This window comes from Protopterus annectens, chromosome 2.part1, assembly GCF_019279795.1.
Source record: "Protopterus annectens isolate FY-2018-M chromosome 2.part1, PAN1.0, whole genome shotgun sequence".
NCBI classification, from domain to species: domain Eukaryota; kingdom Metazoa; phylum Chordata; order Ceratodontiformes; family Protopteridae; genus Protopterus; species Protopterus annectens.
In genome coordinates, this window is record NC_056729.1 from 151,033,027 (window position 1) to 151,057,793 (window position 24,767).

A 24,767-nucleotide genomic window follows, 5' to 3' on the forward strand; every position below is an offset into this window, starting at 1 on the left:
TAGTTGCTGAACAAAATTTTCTTTAGCTCTAAAAGCTGTAAAACAAATTTTCAGTTGCTCAGGGATGAGGAAGCATTATCTAGGGATACTGTACAACTAAACAGTTATTGCTGCATGGATGAGAAAAAAATGACTGCTTATGGCAGCTGTACTACGTTTGTTTCATGAATCAAATCCAAGAACAAAGGCTGGATTTAAGACTGAATTTGCAATCTGATAATATTGCTCTTCCTGTAATAAATTAAAAGGACAACATTTATTAACATTTCATTAACATTAATGATATATGCCTTGTCCTCTGTTAATGTCAGATGGGTAGCTCCAATGCAACACAAGAATAATTAAACAACAGGCTAGAAAGTGGACTCTCTCCTTCTGTTCTGCAGAACTGTTGGAGGAGATATTTTCTCTTGTGTGTTAGTTGCTGTGGTGTGACCCCCCTGTTGCAATATGTAACTTGTTTTTTTTAAGGTAAAAACCCCCAGAAGAGGATGAAACATTAGATGTATTTTTGGGATGGTCTCCACAGCTGAGATGAAATTCGATGAAAGAATGTGGCTTATTTCGGTGGGTGTCTGCAACCCGTGAGAGTATGCCTTTGAGTATTACCTGGTAAGACAGATGTTGACACCTCTACTTGAGAGGTTGGTGGTTGAGGTTTGTATATGTGAATTGTTATATGGAAGAAGTGACATATTATGGACTAATGAGAAAGACAATGGCAAATTTTAAAGCATGACATGCAGGAATACAAAATGACGATGTAGGTGACTGTAAATTTTGACAGCATTCTGCATGAAGGGGCAAAAATGGGGCCACCAATAAAATCTTTGAGAATACTTCACTGGGTCACTGGAGTAGACCACAACTGCAAGACAATGACTATGAGAAATGATAGTTGTGTAATTACCATAAAAAGAAGTTATGTACTTACCAGAACATTCCATCTGAGTTGTTGCTTTTCATTTTTTTCAACCTATGGAACTTGGATCTGGCATGCATCCAACTCGGCCATATACTCCAGCATCAGAACTGAAATCCAAGCTCCTCCCCTACGCACAACACCCCACTCTCCGTCCTCCCCTCAGATTGAGTTTGCTGCAGGTTAGCACCAACCCCTCCCCCCCAAAAATCTGAAAAAAATTAATCCCTGACCAAATAAGGTATTGGTACACACAGACTCACCACTCGGGCCAAGAAAATGCCTGCGCCCACATCTGTCCAGTCCTCTACATACCCAAAAAGGCAGGGGGAAGGAGGAAGAGATGGTTGAAGACCAACAAAAAGCAACAACTCAGATGGAATGATAGGGTAAATACATAACTTCTTTATCTGAAGTAGTTTCTTTTTCATTTGGTCTTCAACCTATGGGGCAGAGTCCCAGGCTATAATAACCTTGGGAGACCCTCATGGAAGGATGTTGCCACAGCTGAGCCAAAAGAAGCCCTGCTCCTGGAGAGAATATCCAATTTGTAATGAGAGATAAAAGTGTGCAGAGAGGACCAAGTAGCAGCTGAACAGATGTCAATAACAGGAACCCAGGACCAAAATGCCGCAGAGGTAGACACTGATCTGGTAGAATGTGCCCAGATGGAAAGATAAGGCATAGAAATACAGCTGGAAATCCAATGAGTAAGAGTGACCTTAGAAACAGGCTTTCCCTGAAGTGGCTTAGAAAAAGATAAGAAAAGTTGATCCATCTGTCAAACTTTTGGTTCTATGTAAATATAATCGCAGCTGTCTGTGAACATTAAGTAAATATAATTTATACTCCTTTTTGTTCTGATAATTCAGGAAGAAAACTGGCAAATTGATCACCTGGTTAATATTAACCTCAGAGGCCACTTTTGGTAAAAATGATGGATTAGTACGAAGTGTCACTCTGTCCTTATGGAACAGAAGGAAAGACGTCTTAATAGACAACGCCTGCAACTCCGAGACCATCTTGGCTGAGGTAACAGCCACCAAGAAGGCCATCTTCCATGATAAGAACTGTAAATTGACAGTGGCAGCTGGTTCGAATGGCGGATAACTTAGGGCCTGTTAAACTAGAGTTAGATCCCAAGGAGGCATGGGGTCCTTGACAGAAGGCCTAAGGAGGAAAGTATCCTTTAAAAAGACCTTGCACAGCTTGGAAGAAGCCAAGGAGGCTGAATTCTCCCTCATATGAAAATTTGAAATTGCAGCCAACTGAACTTTAATTGTAGAAAAACTAGATCCATTGTGAAAAAATATGAGCTACAAAATCTAAAATGGCAAGGACAGGGGCTATAAATAGGTCCAGATTGTGCGGATAAGCCCAGACAGAGAAATGTTTCCACTTACTGGAATAAATCTTCCTAGTAGAAGCCTTATGAGCTGCAACAAAGATCTTTTTGACGAAGAGAGTCCAGGAGTCCTGGCAATCAGGAAAACTGGAGCAGCCAAGCGGTGAGCTTCAGGCTGACTAAGTCCGGGTGAGGAATCCCTGATGAGTGTGTGAGAAGATAAGGAACTGGATCCAGAGTCCAAGGAAAACACAACAGATGAGACCAAACTGTGGGGAACCAAACTTGGTGAGGCCAGAAGTGGGCAATGAGGATGACTTTGCTCTTCAACTGTTGTGCTTTCCTGAATAAACTTGGGGATCAAAGGAAGAGGAAGATGAGCATAAAGTAGACTGGAGGGCCAAGCATGGACCAGAGCATCTCTTGGTGACTCCCCTGGAGGGGGATCAGAGCAAAAAACTTGCTGCACTGTGCATTGGAAGGCAAGGCAAAGAGATCACAGCTAGGATGACTCCAGTTCTGAAAGATCATGTCCACTACTAAAGGATTCCGAGACCACTTGTAAGGCATTAGAATGCTTCTGCTGAGCATGTCCGCTAGAATGTTGGACTTCCCCAGAATGTGTGTTGCCACCAAAAACCGGTTGGAAGAGATCACCCATTCCCACAATCTCATGGCCTTGCCACAAAGGGGATATGATCTACCCCCCCCCCATCTGTTGATGTACCAGACTATGGACATGTCTGTCTGGACTGCAAAAGTCCCGTCAGGAAGAAATGCCTGAAGGGCTTGCAATGCCATCTCCAGGACACTGATATGCAGATTGGTCTCTAAAGGGGACCACGTGCCTTGGACCGACCCATCCCATGCAATGCCCCCCACCACCTGAGCAGGGAAGCATCCGTGGTCACAGTGATCACGGGGGAAGGAAGAACAAATGGGTTGCCCAAAAGAAGGTCTGGGGACTGAAGTCACCACCAGAGTCCTGGCAAACTCAGGATAGTCGGATGGGATAAAGGAAGTTTGAGAAGGGACCAGCATACCACTAAGGTCCCTTGAAGAATCATGTGAAGGCATCCAGTTGGTAGAAGGGTGATCGTGACTGCCATTGACTCCAACGCCCGAAGAACCATACCTGCTGAGGGGGAAATGGGTCTGAAGAAGAGACTTCACATGTTGGAATGACAGTAACCTGTCTGGAGGCAGAAACACCCTGCCCTGTATCGTATCAAACCTGGCACGTACAAAGTCCAACACATGAACAGGTTCCAAGTTTTATATGGCCAGATTGATCATAATGCCCAAGGAAGGAGCTAGTGCAAGGAGGTAATCCCTAGCTTAAATCAGTCAATGCCTGGAGGGAGCGGAAAGGAGCCAATCATCCAGGTAAGGGAAGACCTGAAAAGCCACAGGTGAGCTGCCACTACTGCCATCACTTTGGTAAACACCCGGGGGAGTGGCGAGTTCAAAGGGGAGCACTCTGAAATGAAAATGACTGGCTCCTAGCTGGAAGCAAAGGAAACGTCTGAAGTGTCTGTTCATTTTCACATGATAGTACACATCCTGAAGGTCCATCGAGAACATCCAGTTAGTGTTCTGCAGAAAAGGCAGAATGGATTGTAGTGTGACCATCCAAAAAGTACAGTTGTGTACATTTACCATAAATGTAGACATTCGAGTGTATTCAATGTTGCAGTCATTACATTTGGGTTATCTGCTTGCAGGCATCCCTCAGTCGGCCTGATTAACAAAGTCTTGGGTCCTGCATCGGCTGCTGTCCCTTCTTCCATGACGCAAGGTCCTCAGGGGTATAAAACATGCAGCAGACGCCATTACATCAGTTTTCTTGCCCCAGATGGCAGGTGCCCTCCTAATGTGAAGCAAATATAAAAGTACAATGATATACCTCCAACAAAAAAGCAAATGCACCAAAAAGGCTTTTAAGTATAGTAAAGGAAAATAGAGGTACAACCAAAAGAAGTTAGGGGGCTGGAGGGAAAGTAACCAGGACTGCAACACTGAATACATTCGAACATCTACATTTATGGTAAGTGTACACAACTGTACTATGTTCTTCGTGTTTCACTGTTGCAGTCATTACATTTGAGAAGATTCCCAAAGCTATGGTTGAGAGGAGGAATTTAGATAGCATTAGGACCAGCTATAAGGCCCTGCAAGATTGCAGTGGCCAAGCCAGCTCTGGATTTAGAGAAAATTGGCAAATAATAATGCTTGGTGAAAGTATGTACAGAACACCAGGTAGCAGCTTCTAGGATGGCCCTGGTAGGGACGCCTCTGAGAAAGGTTGTAGAGGTAGATGCAGCCCTGGTGGAGTGAGGTCTGATCCACTGGGGGATAGGTTTTCCATGGTGCTTATAGCAGAAATGAATGCAATGGACTATCCATTTAGAAATGGTTTGCTTTGAAATAGTCTTCCCCTCTGCCCCTGCAGCAAATACCACCAGTGGTTGTTCAGACTTCCTTTGAGGTTTAGTCCTGTGAAAGTAGAATCTAAGTTGTCTGTGCACATCTAAGGAATGCAGTATCCGTTCCCCTTTTTTCTGTGGATTGGGAAAGAAGGTTGGCAAATGAATGGACTGATTAAGAGCCACACTGGATACCACCTTGGGCATGAAGGATGGATGGGTTCTGAGGGACACCCTGTTCACATGAAAGATGATGAAAGGCTCCACTGTCATAAGGGCCTGTAATTCAGATACCCTTCTAGCTGAAGTGATTGCTAAAAGGAAAGCGGTTTTCCAAGAAAGAAATTTTAAGTCTGCAGTAGCAGCTGGCTCAAAAGGAGGTAGAGTGAGTTTCTCCAAAACAAAGTTAAGGCCCCAGGGCTGGGGTTGGAGCTCTTCTGGGCGGTCTCAAATTTTTGGCCCCTCTGAGGAACTTGCTTGAGCAGTGGATGAGAGAAGAGGGGAATTCTGTGTTACAATGAGCTGAAATTACTGAGGCGTGGATTTTAATGGAGGAAAAAGAGAGGCCCTTGTGAAGCATCGCAATTAAGTAATGTAAAATCTGAGGTAAATTGGGCACTGCTGTGCTCATACCTTGAGAATGGTTCCAGACACAGAATCTTTTCCATTTTTCAGCATAAGATTTTCTAGTACTAGGCCTCCTTGCCTCTAAAATGATATCCATCACAGGTTTACTGAGGGATGGTAAAGGAGACATTATGTAATTAGCCAGGCTGCAAGGTTCAGTGTTAGACACTGAGGGTGCAGAATCTGGTTCTCCTGCTGAGACAACAGGGAAGGGAGTCTGAGGCAGGTGCCATGGGGATAACCGTGACACACTGCGCAGGAGGGGGTACCAGTGTTGGCATGGCCAGTCTGGACCAATCAAAATCATCCTTGGTTTGATCTGTTTGATTTTTAATAGTACTTTGGAGAGCAGAGGCAGAGGGGGGAAGGCATAGACTAATAAGTTTTTCCAGCTGAAGGACAGAGCATCCACTTTCCAGGCTTGTGAGGAGTCCTTGTGGACATTTGTCCAACTGGCAGTTCTGTGGAGAGGCAAAAAGGTCTATATCTGGGCTCCCCCATTTGCTTGTCAACATGTTGAAAATCCTTGGTTCCAGCTTCCACTCGTGTGGGTCCATGAAGTTTCTGCTTAGTCCGTCTGCCAGTGTATTTAATTTTCCTGGCAGGAATTGAGATTGTAAGTGCACTTGGTAGCTCAAGGCTGTGTTCCACAATGCCATGGCTAGTCTGCAGAGGGGGTAGGAATGTGTACCCCCCTGCTTGTTTATGTACCACCTAACAGTGGTGTTGTCCGTCTTTACCATTAGTTGTCCTGGAAGAATGTGGTCCTTGAAGGCTGTCAGAGCATTCTGTACAGCTAACATTTCTTTTTGATTGATATGCATGTGCATTTGACTTGGGTTCCATTTGCCCTGAATGCACTTCCCTGCCAGGTGAGCCCCCCATGCATAGTCTGAAGCATCTGTTAGGGTTTGGGCAGCAGGGGGTGGTGTGAAAGGTAGTCCCTTATTTTGGTGGTAGGCCTCTGCCCACCAAAGGAACTCTAGGTGTAGGCAAGGTATGACAGGAATAATTGCTTCTAGATCCTGAGAATGTTGACACCATAGGCTTTTTAGATACCACTGTAGTTTCCTCGTATGCAGTCTTGCATATGGAATTAGAAGAATGCAGGAGGCCATGAAACCCAAGGCTTGCAGTATTTGTCTTGCAGATAGCAAGGTTTTTGTGGCCACTTGTTTGAAGTAGGTTATCAAATTAATTTGTTTCTCTGGTGTGAGGTAAGTCATCTGGGAAGTTGTATTCAAGCTTGCTCCCAGGAATATGATTTGTTGACAGGTTACCATGTGTGATTTCTTTTCATTTATGGTGTACCCCAGACAAGTTAGAACCCTTTTTACAAAGGCCAGATGATTCAAAAGTATGTCCTGGCTTTCTGCCTGAATTAGACAATCGTCCAGGTATGCATATATTTGAATATTTCTTTGCCTGCAAAATGCAATAACTGGAGCTAGGCACTTTGTGAATACCCTGGGAACAGTAGATAAGCCAAAGGGCAGTGCAGAGAACTGATAGTGCATGTAGCCTGCTTTGAAGCATAGGTATCTTCTGCAAGATTCCCTGATTGGGATGTGCAGGTATGCCTTCTTTTAAATCTAGTGTTGCCAACCAGGCAACTTTGCCTAGCATAGGAAGCAACTGGTGAAGAGTCAGCATCTTGAATTTTGGAATCTCCAAAACGGTGTTCAGAGTAGACAGGTCCAGGATAGGGCACCATGAATTGTCGTTTCTGGGTACTAGTAAAAGTCAAGTAGAAACCTTGTCCCTTTTCCTCTTCTGGTACCAGTTGAATAGCCCCCCATGCTTAAGACAGAAAGTACTTGTTTTTGGGCCTCTGCCCACTGATTTGGGGGTAGGTCCAGCCACCCGCTTCATGTTGGCAATGTGTGGAAGTGAAATCTGTATCCCTGGGACACTGTATTTAAAACCCATTTGCCCTAGGTAATGAGTTCCCAATTCTTTGCATGAAGAGCAATTTTTCCCCTCAAAGGGGCAGTCAGTTGATAAGTGCCTGGAAATTTTAAAAGGAAGTCATTGAGACAGTTTACCATAGGGGGGAGTTTTATTACTTCCAGATTTGGAAGTGGAGGCCCCCCGCTGCTTAGTCCTGTGTGTCCCCTGGGACTGAAACCTGGGGTTTTTGCTGTCTCTAGGTTTGGCTTGAGAAGACCTGGAAGGGGCTGAAAAAGACCAATTCTTAGAGGGCCGGTGCGCCTACTAAATCTAGGAGGCTGAACTTGTAAAAAATCTTTAACAGTTTGCATAGATTTAGCTTTATCTTCCATCTTCTTAAGAACTTCCTCAGCCTTGATACCACACAGGCGGTCCTGATTTAAGGGAGCATCCAACAATTTAGCTTTAACATGATCAGACAAAGACTGCTCCATAAGCCAAGCATGTCTTCTGAGCACAGACCCAGTAACAGCAGCCCATTCAAGAGGCTTCTAATGAATCAAACCACACTGCAAAGTATGTTTTCTAACTTGTTCAGCAGAATGCATTAAATCCTGTAATTCTCTATTTTCCACACAGTCAGGAATCAACATCATTTTCTCTTTAAGCAGTCCAATAACATGTTGCTGATACTTTAACATATGAGACTGGCCGTTTAATGCCCTAATGGCCAAGGTTGCAGAGGTGTAAACCTTCTTACCCCATCTATCCAGCGCCCTGTAGTCTCTATCAGAAGGGGTAGGATTTTTAGCAGTAGAAGCCTTAATGCCCTTGGGCCCCTGTGAAATAGTCTATGGATCTGCAATAGGATTTTTAAAAAGGAACTTGTGGGACTCTGGGACCCTGTAGTATCTGTCAGGTTTTCTGGGAGAAGGAGGCAAGGAATCAGGGGCCAAACTAGATTCTGAAAAAGCATCATCAACAATGTCTAGTACAGGAAGAATAGCTAAAGGCCTATGCTGAGGTAGGAGAAGGAAATCCCTAAGCCTCTTTTTTGAATCAGAAAAATCCTGGCTTTCCCAGTGGAAATGCTCCCTTAGAGTATGTAAGGTTACCCCAAAAGAAAAATCCTCAGGAGGGGAAGCAGAGGGAATGGAGTCCTCTGCATCAGAATCTTCATAAGTAGATAAGGGCATATCCAGATAATCAGAAAAAACAGAATCCTGATCAGAAGATTCATAATCAACTTCAGTCCTAAGCCTCTTGGGGGGTGGGGGGAGTTGGCTACCCCTGATTAGAGTTATTAGATCTTCAGCCATTCTTATAATTTGTTTTTTAGGCATAGAGGCCTGAGCATGTAGTCTGGCCGTCATTTTTTTAGGCATGGTTCGAGATTTAGGCCCAAGTAAAGGAGGCGGCGTCAGTTTAATATGCAAGTTCGTAGGCCTGAATACACCCTCAGATGCCGGTACCTGCACAGCGGCTCTGGACTCATCCAAGGTAGAGACATCCGCGGGTTCCATAGTTGAAGCATCTCGCGGCATACCGGACTCCGAATGGGTCTCAGTAACGGCCTGCAAATCAGAAGTAGCGGGTGTCAGGGGCTGCGAAAGCGCCTCACTGAGTACCGGCGAACTGGCTTAGGAGAAGCGTTGTCGGCAGTTTTGGACCTCAGCAGCCTGTCTCTGTCTTTATCTTTGCGTTTTTTTGGAATACCGGTAGTCAGATGGCTAACCGACGACATTTCTGGATAATTAAACAGAGAACCGAAATATTTAGAGGCGAAAATATACAGACGGATAGTGTGCTGATTAAATAAAGCACAAAACCGACAGCAAGGTACATCGTGGTCAGGGCCTAGGCAAGGAATGCAGTATGAATGAAAATCTTTGAGGTATTTGCTTTCCACAAGAAATGCAATTATTAACTTTTACTGACATCAGTAAGGAGCAAGAAAAAGTTTCCCCAACAGGGTACTTCGCTTTAGTTGAAGACTTCGGTTCTGAAACTCGAAACCGAAAATTTGGCTGACCAGCACTTGCGAACTGCTTCTGCTTCGGGTACCGCACGGCAAGAAAAACTGATGTAATGGCATCGGCTGCATGTTTTATACCCCTGAAGACCTGACATCATGGAAGAAGGGACAGCAACCGACGCAGGACCCAAGATTTTGTTAATCAGGCTGACTGAGGGCTACCTGCAAGCAGATGACCCAAATGCAATGACTGCAACAGTGAAACACAAAGAACATCTTCGTATTAGCAATGGACAGTTTTAGGGTAGTAAGATCCAGAATGGATCTGAAGTCCCTGTTTTCTTTGGCACCAAAACAAACCTGGAATAACTGCCTGATCTGGACTCGTCTAGGGAGACGGGCTGGATGACTTGCTTTCTGACCAGCCTGGTGATTTCTATGGCTGCCACCTCCCGTTTAACAGGTGGACCATCCGGGAGGCTTCTCTTTGGAAGGGGAGGATGAAGGAACGGGATGGAACAACCTCTGGATATGATTTGAACCACCCAGCAATTGTTCGTGATAGACTCCCAAGCTGTTGGGTGCAGGGATAGGTGCCCCTGACTGCCTCCAGATAGTGTAGTCGGGCAATCCTTCAGGAATGCTGAAAGGGTGTCAGAGAACGAATCGCGAGACTCATGGTTCCTCAGACCACATGGGCAGCATTTTTGATTTTTCCTTCTGCCTCCAGGAGAAGAATGACCCTAAGTGTTCTTGGAAGACCCCCAAGAATTCTGAAACCATAACTTCTTCACCCCACGCTGATTCCTACAGAAAGAACTTGTGGAGTACAGAAGCAGATCCTGACGCAGACTAGGTCTTCCTGTCTTTCTTGCTCTGTGTAAGTGTGTCACGAACAGTTTTGCCAAACAAAGTGGACCCGTGAAAGGAGGGTGTTTGTAAATGATGCCTTAAAGGGTTCCATAAAAGCAGAGCCAGAAGCCAGGCATGCCGCATAATGGCAACACCCATTCCAACCACCCTAGAGGCACCCTCAGTCACATGAGAAAGAAGTCTCATGGATGTGTTCAAAATGGCAGTTAGAGTGGCCAGATGGGAAGAGAAAATCTTCTTCTCCTCTGCCAACATGGACCCCAGGGAAGACGCAGAGACTTCCTTAACTAGGACCCCTGCAGTCTGATGACATGGGCCAAATAGTTCAGCGCATGCACAGCAAAGGTGGCTGAAGCATATACCCACTGCCCAAAGAGGTACATCACCCTAGACTCCCTGTATGGATGATGGACCGAGAAGCTCTCCTGAGCCAGCTCCTTCTTGGTGGTGGCTGCAACCACCATGGCATCGACTGGGCCTGTTTTTGAAGGGGCATTAAGTTCTTTGCCTGGGCACTTGAGAATGGGCTCAACCATGTCTGGTTCCTTCCATGCCCTACTGGTGATTAGATCCACCAAAGGATCCGCAGGGGGAAGACATCCAATATGTAGAAGGCCCTGTGCCAAACGCCTCCAGAAATACACACTTGTCAGGGTTTCAGAATCTCCATGATGTCCCCAAAAGAGATATAATCAGGGGGTAACTGGCAGGGGAACCCTCCCCCTCATCCAAATCCATACTTTCTGTGAGAGATTCCTGTGGGGAATCTAAGTGCCTCCTCTTGTACATATGCTTCCAAGGCACCTCCTTGGGGGGAAGCTCTGGGGAGGACTCGGAAGCTTAGGGAGTTTCCTGAAGAGGACTGTCCTGGAGCGGTCTGACAACAGACAGTCCCTGAGGGGCAGGACGGATGACTCTGGCCCTGAAATAGAAGGAGCCAGGATGGAATCTGAGGAAAAAAGTGTCAAGACTCTCAATGGAGCCAAGAGAACCCTTTCCACCACCTTGAAAGCCAAAGGGCAAGCAGACCCTAGAAGGCAGTGCAGCCGGAGCTAAAACTGTCCACATCGGAACCTCCCAGACCACTGCCCCTGGCGCCAAAGGAAGATCACACAGCAGAGCCTCCCAGTGCCGAAGCCCCAAGGGGAAGCGATAGCTCCGAAAGCCTTGTAGCCAACACCAAAGCTACTGCTCTGAGAGTCAATCTGGTCTGAAGACATCGGAGACGAACCGTTCAAGGTAACTGTCTGTGTCAAGGTACAAGGAACCATCAGTGCAAACACCTAAACACTAGGAAACCCAAGGACTCTGAAGCAGGAGGTTGGATCACAGAAGGAGATATTGGGAGGAAACCAGACTGCATACTCATGGCTCCAGAGGGGGACGGAGCAGGCAAGACCCCAAGCTGAATCTGGGCCCAAAGAAACCATCATCCTGTCCACTTCAGCTTCAGACATGCCCCAAGTGGACCAGACAGAGAAAGCTACAGACTCCGGCCTGGACTGGCGCCAAGGGGAGGCAGAGGCAGGAGACTTGGCTCGGGAACTCTCCGGGTCAGAAACCGGGTGACTGGAGTCGAGGAGAACCCTGTGTCAATTCGGGTCTAGACCTGACGGGAGGCTTAGTAGAGGAAGGCCAGTCAGAAGACTGCTTCCTATGTCAGGCCTGCTCCTTATGCTTGACCCAATATCCTTCCCCAGACTTCTTGGTGGGAGTTAGTCTCTCAGAAGCAGGTGGAATGGAAGTAGAGGCCTCAGAAGAGGGGGCTAACAGGCCCTTCAAGACAAGTTTGTTCCTCCTGTCGATAAGTGAGAGGGGGTTGAAGTCCGTGCAAATCGAGCAAGAGGAATCAAGGAGGGGGACCCCCAAACACACCACGCACAGAGTGTGAGCATCAGACACACTAGAAAATGGAAAGAGAGAAAAGAATGTTTTTTTTTTTTAAATTTATATACTGAAATGGACCAATGCAGGGACAGAAAGGGTAGGAAGATAGACAGGTAGACAGAGAGAAAACCTACAGGAAAAAATTACTTGTAGAGATTATAAAGCCCTGGAAGAGCTCAGACAGATGGCGATCCATGCTGTACAAAACAAGTGGCAAATGAGATCTGAGGGAAGGAGGGAGAGCAGGGCATTATGAGTAGGGAAGGAGCTCGGATTTTGGCTCCAATGATGGAGTATACAGCCGAGTCGGAACCGTGCCGGATTAGAGTCCCATAGATTGAAGACCAAATGAAAAACAACTTTAGATTGCGAGATCAGTGTTCTAATTTTTGTTAATTTCAATGTATGGGTTGTCGCATTTGACCTCAATGCCTTCTACCAGAGCTTTGGATCAGAGACTCTGACTCCTCCCCTACCCACAATACCTCCTCCTGTTTGATTTACCTCACATCAAGTTTGCTGACTATTCTAATTATATAGCCCAAATATGGATTGGAAGAATAATCTAAAAACCTTCCATGCTTAAGAAAGGCTATGTGGAAAAAACATACAAGGTCTTAGAGCCCCAGAAGATGCAAATGGCAATTTGGAAGGGGGAAGGATTTTGAACCAGATGAAAATTAGATACGTTTCCAACATTATGGCAAGTACATAACTATCTTATCTAGTATTTCCTATTTCCATCCAATTCAACGTTTGGAACAGATTCCCAAGCTGCCTAAAAGAACCTGGGTAGACTCAAGGTAGGACTTGCCTGAGAGCCAAAGGATGCATGAGCCCTAGATTGCTCATCAAACTTGTAATGAGACACAAAGGTGTGAACTGTTGACCAAGTTGCTGCTGCGGCACAGATGTCACTAATAGGAACTCTTTTTGCAAATGCTGTAGAGGTAGCCACTGATGTAGTGGAGTGAGCCTTAAGTTATGAATGCAAAGGCAATCCTCGAGTTTTACAAACTAAAGAAATGGAGCCTGCTAGCCACTTAGAAAGTATGACTTTTGATTCATGTTGTCCTAGTTTTGTTTTGGAGAACATAAATAGTTGGCCTGACCTTTGAATACCTTTGGTCCAGTGTAAGTAAAACCTGAGCTGCCTGTGCACTACTAAGGTGTGAATCATGTGTTTACCCTTGGCTGACTAATTTGGAAAAAAATACAGGTAAGTCAATGTGTTGATTCAAATTTGTTTCAGATGAGACCTTTAGGAGAAAAGGAGGGTTTATTCTCAATGACGCACCATCTTTGCAGAAGATGAGAAAGGGCAGTTTACGAATGTGCACATAATTTTGAAACTCATCCAGCAGAGGCAATAGCAATCAGGAAGATGGTCTTTCAAAAAGAAAGTAAGTCTTTTAAGGCTGCAGCTCAAAAGATTTTTGAGGCAATAACTGAAGTAAAGTAGATGCTATCGGACATCTACATTTTATGTAGGTACAAAAACTACTATGTCCTTCACATGGATGCATCTGCAGTCATAACCACTATAAGGTACCATAGCCAACTAATAGGAGGGAGGAAGGATAGATTATTGGTGGGGTAGGATCCCTGCAGTACAGCAGTGGCAAACCCTGCCTGCGATCTGGAATACAGAGGTAGGTAAATTATAATGCTTGTATGCTGCATGGAGGTCCGTCCGCGCAGTTCATAATAAAATGTTTGCTCCGTTGCCTCCCTCGCTGTGGCTGTGGTAGTGGCTGTGTAGTGAGTTATGAGGTCAGTGGTGTGGAATGTTCTGGGGGTGTTCCATGGAAGGAGTAACAGAATCTATATGCAATTTCCTTCTGTTTTTTTCCTTGTTTTCTTGAAATTGCCTGTTGCTCCTTCCTTCCCTTGCTGTTTACTTTTCTGTTTTTGCTGTTGTTCTGTCCTGTTTGTTTGTTCCAGTAGCTAAGCGTAGCGTTCTTTGTCTGTTTATACAGCATTCTTCTCCCCCCTTTGTTGATAGTTTCATAGTTTCCAGTAGGTTCATAGAGTTAAGAGCCAGCCCCCTTAGAGTGAGTTTTGCCCCTAGCCCTTTATTAGCCCTGCACCTCTTGCCTGCCTTTGCTTGCAGCCCTTTGCACTGTAGGCAAGGTAGGCCCACCCTGACCCTTTCCTCATGGACACTCTATCTTGGTGGAAGATTAGAAGACAGGTGGATCAAAGCTGTATTCTGCTGAAATAGCTGATGCATGTATCTTGATACAAACATTGCCTGTAACTGGATGTTGTAGCTGAGTGCAGGTTCCAAGGGTCCCAAGTCATTCTGCATAGGTATGAATGATGAGCTCTCTGTTTTGTGATGTACCACATGACTGTGGGTGTTGTCTGTCCTTATCATCAAATGGCCTTCTTTGAGAAATGGTGCATGCTTGAGCCCACCATAGGAACTCCTGTTTTAGGCATGGGATTAGTGGAATCTTCTTCTTCTAGGCTGTGTCTGTGGGACCATAAATTCTTTAGGTACCACCACTGTTTTTTTCATGTATATGCATGTGGAACCAGAATAAGAATGATGATGATGAAGCCATGAAGCCCAAGGAACTTTCTTGCTGTTTGCTGTTTGTGGTTTGTTACTTGTTTGGGATGGAATCAGCCTTGACTTTGTAAATTGACTGTGTATCCCAGTGCTTGTAGCAAGTAAATGACCCTTTGTAAATCTGTGTCAGCTTGAAGGACATCAATGTAATATCCCATGAAGGAGCTGGGTCTGGAATGGGTCTCAACAAAACAAGGTCTCTTTTAGGAAAGCTTTAGATATCTTATGAGAAGCAATACAGGAGTCATTGTGGCCTATGTGGAAATTTGAAATGGCAGCCAGCTGAACTTTTATAGTGGAATAACTTGAACCCTGCAAAAATTTTCTGAAAGAAAATCCAGTACTGACACAAAACAGACTGAAAGAGAGTCCAATTCTTTTGTGGATGCTTAAACAGAGAATTTTTTCCATTTTTTTTTTTTATGTCTTTTTGCTTAATTCCTTTTGAATAGGAGAAATGTGGACCACTGGAAAGGACAGCCTGGCATCACTGGCTATCACCAAATTTGGAGAAACCAAGAGGTTAGTTTCAGGATCTGGAGATCTGGTAGATGCATTCCGGATGGGTGACCCAATTGATATGGAATGGTATCCAGCACCAAAGCTGGGCAAAACAAGGTCAAACATAGAGGAACCATACATGCCAGGGCCAAAATGGGGCAATGAGGATCACCTTGGTATTGCAACTCATGGCTTCCTGTAAGAATTTTTTCAAGAGCGGTATCAGTGCAAAGGCAGAGAGAAAACCTGAGGGCCAAAGGTGGACTAGAGCATCTTTTGGTGACTGTCTCTGTGGATGGATAATGGTAAAGTTACTGTTGCATTTGTTGTTTAGGTAGAAGGCAAAAAGGCCACAGCAAGGTTGTCTTCAGCAGCTGAAGTTCTCTGTTGCCACTGTTTGACAGACCACTAGTGAAATAATAGGATACTCCTGCTCAATCTGTCCTCTAGTATATTTGAAGTCCCAGGAATGTGCATTGTTACCAGAAAACGATGGGAAGACATCACCCATTGCCACACTCGTACGGCGTCCCAGTAGAGGACAGGAAAGCTTCCCACCTTGTTTGATGACACAACAAGCCACTGACATACTGTCTATCTGGGTGGAAAATGCACCCATGGGTAGGAAGTCCTGAAAAGCCTGCAATGCTAGGAGGACTGATCTCATCCTCAAGACACTGATGTGAAGTTTGACGTCTGCAGATGACCAAGTTCCTTAAGCTGTCTTCCCTTTAACTTGTGGGTAAGAAAGGTTTCCCTTCTATCACTGATGGTGAAATTATCCAACATCCCATATGGTTTCTGCATACTGGAATAAGATGGATTCTGGTGTGTACAGGGTGGAGAAACTGTGATCACTGGACTGAGTTGTCCACTGACACACACTCATGTGGTATCTTGCTAAAGTTGCTATTGTAATGGCAGAGGCCATCAGGCCTAACAAACAATCAGTCTTGATTGTGGACAGGGATGCTAAACTACCAGAGAGGTCACTAGTCTTAACAGAACTCTTGCAGGTGGGAGTCTGGCAATTTGTCGAAATTAATTGATCTGACATCCAATGAACTCAGGGTGTGGGTGTTAATTTGCTCTTCATATGATTGACTGTTATCCCCAACAGATCTGCAACACAGTGCACGAAAGTTTTGTGCTGTAATAGTTGACCCCTGGAGGTAGCAATTAGGAGCCATTTGTCTAGACATTAGAAGATTTAGATCCCTTGCACTTGTGGGTGAGCTTTCCCACTGCCATAACTTTAGTGAACACCTAGGGGTTGTGTTGAGACTTAGCAGCAGTGCTCTGAACTGGTAGTGATTGGCTCCCAGACAGAAATGGATACATGGTAGCAGGCATCCTGGAGATCTATATAGCACATCCAATCATCCTTCCACAAGACAGGCAATATGGGCTTTACCATGACCATCTGGAATTTCGCCGACAATCTGACTGAGGTGGCTGAGGTCCAATATTGGCCTGAGGTCCCAGGTCGTCTTTGGAATTTAAAGAACCTGAAATAGTCTCCAGATTCTAACTGGCTGGGATGTGGACCTACTAGATGACTACTTTCTAGCAACTTTGACACTTCTGTTGCTGCAGATTCCAACTGACTGGGTGGAGTACTCAGAATCTTCAATTATTTGTTTGGGAGATACTGACTCATCTGAAGTAGTTTCAGTAGACAATCTCCCCTCTTCTGCTTCATCAATTCTAAGATGTTCTCAAATGTGACACCTTCTAGGGGGCCCTGGGGGGATCATTCTCCCTCATCCAAACCCATGTCCTCAGTGACCAACTCTGGTGAGGAGTCTGTGTGCTTCCATTCGCACATTTTTTTCACGGAACATGTCTTTGGGGCCCTGAATGACACAAGATGGAATAAGACTGCGAGCTCAGAAGTTAAGCTGTCTCAAAACCTACAGGTTCTAAATGTCCCTGTTGACTCAGATGACAGTAATGATGCACAGTATCCATGCGGAGTCAAAAAGGATCTGAACTATGTGCAGCATGCACCTGTCTTTTTGGACCAGCCAAGGCCCTTTCCACAGCCCCAAAAGCCAACTCTGCCACTGGGGCCAAGGAAATACTTCCGCTGTCAACTAACTCTGAAGTCTCATGGATCCAACTGAGATTGGCTCCAAGGGGAACCACAGAACCAAGCTATCAAGTGCTGAAGCACTGAGGGGAGCAATAGCTCGAAGAACTTCAGTCTCAACTCTGTTGGTGCTTCAGTCCTGATGGTTCATCTCCAGGACTCATTGCAACCTGACAGAATCAGAGTCAAGTAAGTAAGGGATGTGGCTGAAGCTGAAGTCTCTAGGGCTGTCAGAGTTTAGTAAGGTGCATGAAAGTGTTGGGAACCATAGGAACCAGATCAGAGTAGTGGGCCAATACAGCAGCAAAATGTGAGGAGTTCAATGGTCCTGTTCTCGCACCTCCTCTGGGGGATTGTGTCGGGAGGACCCCCAGCTGGATGTGTATCCTCAAAAATTCTTAGTATTTGGTCAACTTCCATTTTGGTGAGATTTTTGGTTCATTTTCCAGATCTCAACGATTAAGTTACAGCTGCAGGTCTGAAGGTAGCCGATGTTGAATGATCAGAGAATATAATCAAGGATTCAACAGACCCAGTAAAAAAAGCACTCTAGGACAGAGTTCAGAGCCTGAAGGTCAATGGATCCAACTGGCTTGAAGTCATGGGCATCAGATTTGACAAACTGGATAGATCCGAAGACCTTTTACTGGCTTCTTCTGCTCTCTTCTCTTCTAATGTCTTTTCTCTTTTTTCCCTTCTCTTCTCAGTATTGGGAGAAGATACTGACAGCCTAACTTCAGAGGACATTGTGGAGGACCCTGTCTGTGAAGGATGTAAGCCTTTGATTACTGATTTTTCCTGCTCTGAATAGCTCTGGATCCAAAGGCAGCACACACACTTCACAGTTTGCATGAAGGTGAGAGGCACCCAAGCAATGAACACATATGAAGTGGTGGTCTTGAGGAGGGATTGTGTGTTCACAGGCTGAACACTTCTTAAAGCCTGAGGGTACTTCAGACATTGAAGACAAGCTAAAGTTAAGCTAATTATTACTCTGTAAAAAGAATGTATATAGATGTGTGTGTGTGTGTGTGTGTGTGTGTGTATATATATATATATATATATATATATATATATATATATATATATATATATATATATATATATATATATATACATATATATATATATATATATATATATATATATATATATATACATATATATATATACATATATACATACACACACATATAAAACAATAAGCTTATTAAAGGGGAAATGGGAGTACATTAACAATCTTAATGATAGTCAAAAAACTAGTACTATGAGTAAACGCTACCGGCAATTTCTATTAAAAATACACTAAGCACACAGTCTTAAGGACTACAAAGCACTACCTGTCAAATCAATTTAACCTTAAAGAACAAAATACTCCATCCTAAACTCTAAGAGGCGAAAGACTCAGGAGATGGAAACAGAGCACGAAAGTTAATTGATTGCATTAATACGGGACACCTTTAAGCTTTCTGTGAAGTTGCACAGCCAAATCCAAGCATGGCAATGCACAGCAATGCCTGTACCATCTGCTTTTGATGTGCTATTGCATTTGATAGCACTCACATGGCAACACTGGAGGCAGATTTTACAATACACATTTGGGCATCCACACTCTTTTGTATGTCCAATGGCAAGTTACCCAAAAGAGACTTGGCTGACTCCTTGATCAAGCCTCTTTGCTAAATGAGAAAAATTAACAAGGTAATCTGGCACCCAAAGTGCAAAGGTCGCTGAAGTGCAAGTCCATTTCCCTAATGTGTCCCATACCAGGACTCTGCGAACAGAATGGACAGATGAACTTTCTTCAGATAGTTCTTTCTTTGTTGCCAATGCTAGCACTACTGCATCTACTGGAGAGCAGTTAGATCAGACTTTCCTGTCTTCTGAAGCTACAAGGATTGTCTGGCTTCTTGAGGATTGCCTCTAACATCAGGGTCCTTCCAAGCCCTCTGAGCTACGACAGCTATCAAAGCATCAGGGTGAATCACCCAGTATGCAGATAAGCCAGAATCAACGGCTTCAATGCAGTGTTATGGAGCTGCTGTGGCATTCTCCTGTTTACACCTCAGTCTGAGTTTTAAAAAACTCTAAGGGCATTATTTGTAAGAAACGGAAAAAGTTTATAAGGAACAGAACAAACATATGAGGAAAGCGACAAGCATTCTACTAAAGTTAGACAGTTGGAAGACATGGTTAAAAACACTACAGTTAGTTGTATTAGTGGTACTGTACATTTTGTCATATCATAATAAAAAGTCTGTCTGTGCAACAACAGATTAGTGACTAGACTTTTTATTATGATGTGCTTGATTTACAATGGGCATGCTGACTAGGGTGTCCAATTAGTGTGGGTGTTTTGAAATACTAATTACCTTTTATTGCATTATTACCAATAAATCATGAACAGAGTTCATATCTAGAATAAGCATTTACATAATGTTTCCACATAAATAATACAGTATCTGAAAATTTAAGCTGATTACCACGGCTAGCGACCTGGTGGTGTAAACCTCGACTCTAGATGATTGTCGCTGTTGAAGCAACATCTTGACCCCACGTACAACAATGGGAAAAAGGGGGTGTGGATGGATGGATGGATCTAATGCAGCATGACATGCAAGAGTAAAGGTACATTTTATGTTGAAAAAACAAAGAATGCATCCATGTACAAGAGAGGTAAAGTTTTAATAAGTGCAGAAATTGAAAAAAAAAATCTGCTAACTTTAAACCTTCAGTGAACAAAAGTACTGGGCATGAGAATAAAGTAAGCTAGGATGAAAATTACCTGGTTAAACATGTAAAGCACTCTGGTGACATCACTTGAATACTGGCAGCGGGAGTAATCTTCCGCTACCCAAAATCCTCCCCTGTCACATTTACGCCAAGCTCTTCTGTCATCAGCGGAGCCCCCAGGATAGATTCCACTTCCCGCAGAGTATCTTGTGCACAGCACATATGCAGTAATGCCTGCCAGGGTCCTTGGCCACCTAAAGGATCAATGTAAAAAACAGTATATATAGGATACTTACTCATATGTGGTACTTACACTAAGAGAAGATTAAACATAATGGTGACACACTAACTGGTCAATTTAAAAACTTTACATGGTATTCAGTTAAACTTCCAGTCTTGTCTCAGACTGGATGCACACCATAACTGAATAAAAATACTGCACATAAAAAACAGCCATAAGTTAATTATGAACAATATAATTTACAACGTAAATCATTGTATTAACATCAACCAGCATCAAATGAAATCCACTATTGTTGACACTTCTGTGTTGATCTAGTACTACTTCTAGAACATACAGAGGGGAAAAAACAGATTTAGCTGAAAATGAACAATTCCAGCTAGTACAACAGTTGCAAATGAATATAATTAATGCTGACACTTTACTACAGTAATGTACTAGTGCCTTAGGCAACTACATAAAGGTCAATGTTGATACAAAAGTACCCGCAGTTTTCTCCATAAACTAAAAATCTTGGTCCTTCAATTGATCAGAGGGAAGCTATTCTAGTATCTGCGAGCAACATCCAACAACACTAATACAAAACAGCATAACTGCTGTCAAGGAAGGATAGATTTCTTATGAAGATAAACGGAGATGGAACAACATGGCATAACATATTTAATGGCAATTTACACATAAAACAATTGTTTTTTTTTTAATTTAAGACAGGTTACTTTTGCTTGCACAGTCTTTAGGTGATTGTCCCTTAAATGCCTGCCACCCCTACTCCATCCCTCTGCAGAATGAAAGGAGACTGAAGTTATGGAGAACATTATAGATGATTCCCTGGCCATTGCAAAGCACATTCCAGTAGAGGGAATGGAAGCCCTTCCTGTTGACAAATCCTGTAAGATTAGGTGGGGCTTTGATTGCAATGTGTGTACAAAGAATGGCTCAGGACCACAGCCCATTCTTCTGTAGTCCTTGGGAACCTAAGACAAACTTCAATATGCTGCACCACAATACTGAGGAAATTATGTAGAATATGCAAGGCTGATGCCTGCAATATTCCTAGCTTGTCCTGCCAGGTTGCCAAAAGGTTCCCATAACTAAGATGGTTAACACTACATTTACCATACGGTGTAACAGGATGGGCTGTCCAGAAATCCTTGACTCCACTTGTGGGCAAATACAATTCAACAAGAAACATTGTAGTCTCAGTCCACATAGAAGAAATCCATGACTGTTGGTCCATCAGGAACTGTGTGGGGGCTGTCAGTACAATCTGCATTACTGAGAAGGGTCATGGCAGCAAGTGTTGTGGGAAGTGGTAATAAGAGGGGCCACTAAAGTGTTGCTCTGCTATAACTGCTTCTATCAAAAATACTGCAGTGTTCTGTAAACCAATAATCCCTGATGGTCAGAATAAGTCTATGCAATGGTGCTGGACAACAGTTTTGTAATTCTCTAAATCACACCACAGTACTTGATGCAACTATTTGCATAATCATAATGTCTCATTTGCATAGAGAACCTCAGTTCCCACATCATGAAATAATTTGCATTACACACTATTTCTACCCTAGTGTGGACAAGCCTTTAACACACCTCCTACCAGTGCATTACCGCTAACCATGTTAATCTGCTCAGCAGTATACACTTCCTATGAATATTTGCCTGAGAGTAATGAATATTCGTCTACAAAAAGTACAGTTTTGTACCTACCATAAATGTAGATGTTAGAGTGCTCATACAGCTGCAGTCATTACAGATGGGGTTATCCTGCCATCAGGCGGGTCCTTGGTCGGCCGAATTCCAAAGTCTAGGTCCGGCGTCGGTTGTCGTCGCTTCTTCCCTGACGTCAGTGCGACAGGGGTATAAAAAAGGCAGCCAACGCCATTTTCTTCAGTTTTTCTTGCCCCAGATGTCAGGTGCCCCCAGAAGGAAGGCAAAACATAATATTATGCAAACATGCCATGTAGATAAATCAAAAACAGTAGTAGCAAGCAAATACACCATAAAAGAATACCCCAAATAGGTTGTATGATAAAGGTGTTTGTCATAAGGCCTGTCCTAAGAGGGGATGGAGGGAGGGTAACCTGGACTGCAGCTGTATGAGCACTCGAACATCTACATTTATGGTAGGTACAAAACTGTACTATGTTCATCGTGCATACAGCTGCAGTCATTACAGATGGGTAGAATCTCAAAGCTAAGTAAGGGTGGTAGGTACTAAGTGGAACTATGAGGGGCTAGGATGCCCTGCAGGACTGCTGTGGCAAAGCCCGCTCTAGATTTTGAGTATAGTGGAAGGTGGTAGTGCTTGAAGAAAGTGTGCACTGAACTCCAAGTAGCTGCTTCCAAAATGTCCTTGGTAGGGACCCCCCTGAAGAAAGCTGCAGAGGTAGCTGTAGCCCTGGTGGAGTGGGATCTGATGTATACAGGCACAGATTTTCCATGAAATGAATAACAAAAGCGTATGCAGTGGGCTATCCATTTTGAAATTGTCTGTTTGGAAACAGCCTTTCCTTGAGCACCTGTAGCATAGGACACAAAGAGCTGCTCAGATTTCCTGAATGGCTTTGTTCTGTCCAAGTAATAACGAAGTTGTCTGTGAATGTCCAAGGAATGTAGCAGTCAATCTCCTTTGTTCTGTGGATTTGGATAAAAGGTAGGTAAATGAATAGTCTGATTCAAAGCTACACTGGATACTACCTTTGGCATGAAGGTAGGGTTGGTTCGTAAGGAGACTCTGTCCTGATGGAAAATGATGAATGGTTGCACAGCCATGAGGGCCTGTAGCTCTGAAACCCTGCGTGCTGAGGTAATGGCCAGAAGGAAGGCTGTTTTCCACGACAAGTATTGTAGCTCTGTGGAAGAAGCCGGCTCAAAGGGAGGCAGGGTCAGCTTTTCCAATACGAAGTTGAGGTCCCAAGCTGGGACTGGTGGTTTCTGTGGGGGTTTTATATTTTTTGCCTCTCTGAGGAACTGCCTTAATAGAGGATGTGAGAATAAAGGAGGATCTTATTGTACTGTGCAGAAATGGCTGAAGTGTGGATCTTGATGGAGGAGAAGCAAAGGCCACTGTTTAACATCTCAGCTAGGTACTGTAAAATTTGAGGTATATTTATTACCCAAGGATTCTGGCCCTTTTCTTGATTCCAGGAACAAAATTGTTTCCATTTGGCGGAGTAGGTTTTTCTAGTAGAGGGTCTTCTGGCCTCCAAGATGACATCCTGCACCTCCTTGGAAAGGAGAGTCTGTTGGGAAACTAAGGTATTCTCCATGCAGCTAGATTTAAGGTTTTGAGCTGGCTGTGAAGGGTTTTGTAGTTGTGCTGGGACAACAGAAGAGGAACTAGAGGTAGTATCCATGGTAGTGAGTGTGACAGGCTCTTTAAGAGAGGACAGCAGTGCTGTCGTGGCCAGTCTGGAGCAATGAGAATAATTTGTGGCCTCTCTGCTCTGGCTTTTAACAGAACTTTGGTCAGTAGAGGAAGAGGCGGGAAGGCATAGACTGTCAATGTTGTCCAATTGAAGGAGAGTGCGTCCACTTTCCAGGCCTGTGGATAATAGGTCCTTGAACAGAATTTTTTCAACTGGTAATTTCTGTGGGTAGCAAATAGATCTAGGTCTGGCTGTCCCCATGCCCGAGTTATCTTTGAGAAGACTTGAGGATGCAACTTCCATTCGTGTGAGTCTGTCATATTTCTGCTTAAGTTGTCTGCCAGTGTGTTTTCCTTCCCTGGCAGGAATTGTGCCTGTAGTTGAATTTGTAATTCCAGTGCTGTGTTCCACGGTCATGGCTTGCCTGCACAGGGGGTATGAATGAGTTCCCTCCTGTTTGTTTATGTACCACATGACTGTGGTGTTGTCTGTTCTTATCAATAGCTGGCCTGGATGCAGTAGGTCTTTGAAGGTCATAAGAGCATTTTGCAAGGCTAGCATCTCCTTTTGGTTGATGTGTAGGTGCTTCTCTTTTTGGGACCATTTTCCCTGAATGCACTGATCTGCCATGTGTGCTCCCCAGGCGTAGTCTGAGGCATCCGCTGTGATGATTTCAGTTGCTTGAGGTAAACAGAAAGGGAGACCTGTGTTTCTTTGGCATGCTTGAGCCCACCACAAAAATTCCTTTTGAAGGCATGGAATGAGTGGTATAATTGTTTCCAAGCTGTGGCTGTGTTGAGACCATAAGTTTTTTAGGTACCATTGTAGTTTCCTCATATGCAGCTTTGCACATGGTATCAGTAGGATGCAAGATGCCATGAATCCCAGAGCCTGCAGGACTTTCCTTTCAGTTAGTCTGGTTAAAGTTGCCATTTTGTTGAAGTATTGAGACAGTTGCCCTTGTTTGTCTGGCGTGAGGTAGGCCATCTGGGTGGTTGTATTTAAGCTGGCACCCAGGAAAATTATCTGTTGAGAAGGTATTAGTTTTGATTTCTTTTTGTTCACTGTGTATCCCAGGTAGTTTAACAGTTTTATTACAAACGCCAGATGCTGCAATAGAATGTCCTTGCTGTCCGCTTGGATCAGGCAGTCGTCCAGATATGGGTAGATTTGTATTCCTTGTTGTCTGCAGAAGGCAATTACTGATGCCAGGCATTTCGTAAACACTCTGGGCGCAGTAGATAAGCCAAAGGGCAATGCAGAGAATTGGTAATGGGTTGAACTTGCAAGAAATCTGAGGTATCTTCTG

At 44.1% G+C, this 24,767-nt stretch overlaps 1 protein-coding gene across 1 annotated transcript in view; it reads right to left on the bottom strand.

Moving 5' to 3' along the window:
* ADGRA3 (adhesion G protein-coupled receptor A3) overlaps positions 1-24,767 on the bottom strand; it is a gene marked incomplete in the record, with an annotated part of 1,325,547 nt that overhangs the window by 349,717 nt on the left and 951,063 nt on the right. Inside the window, 1 exon segment of the mRNA XM_044062081.1 lies at positions 19,902-20,103. Coding sequence (XP_043918016.1) covers positions 19,902-20,103 — 202 coding nt within the window.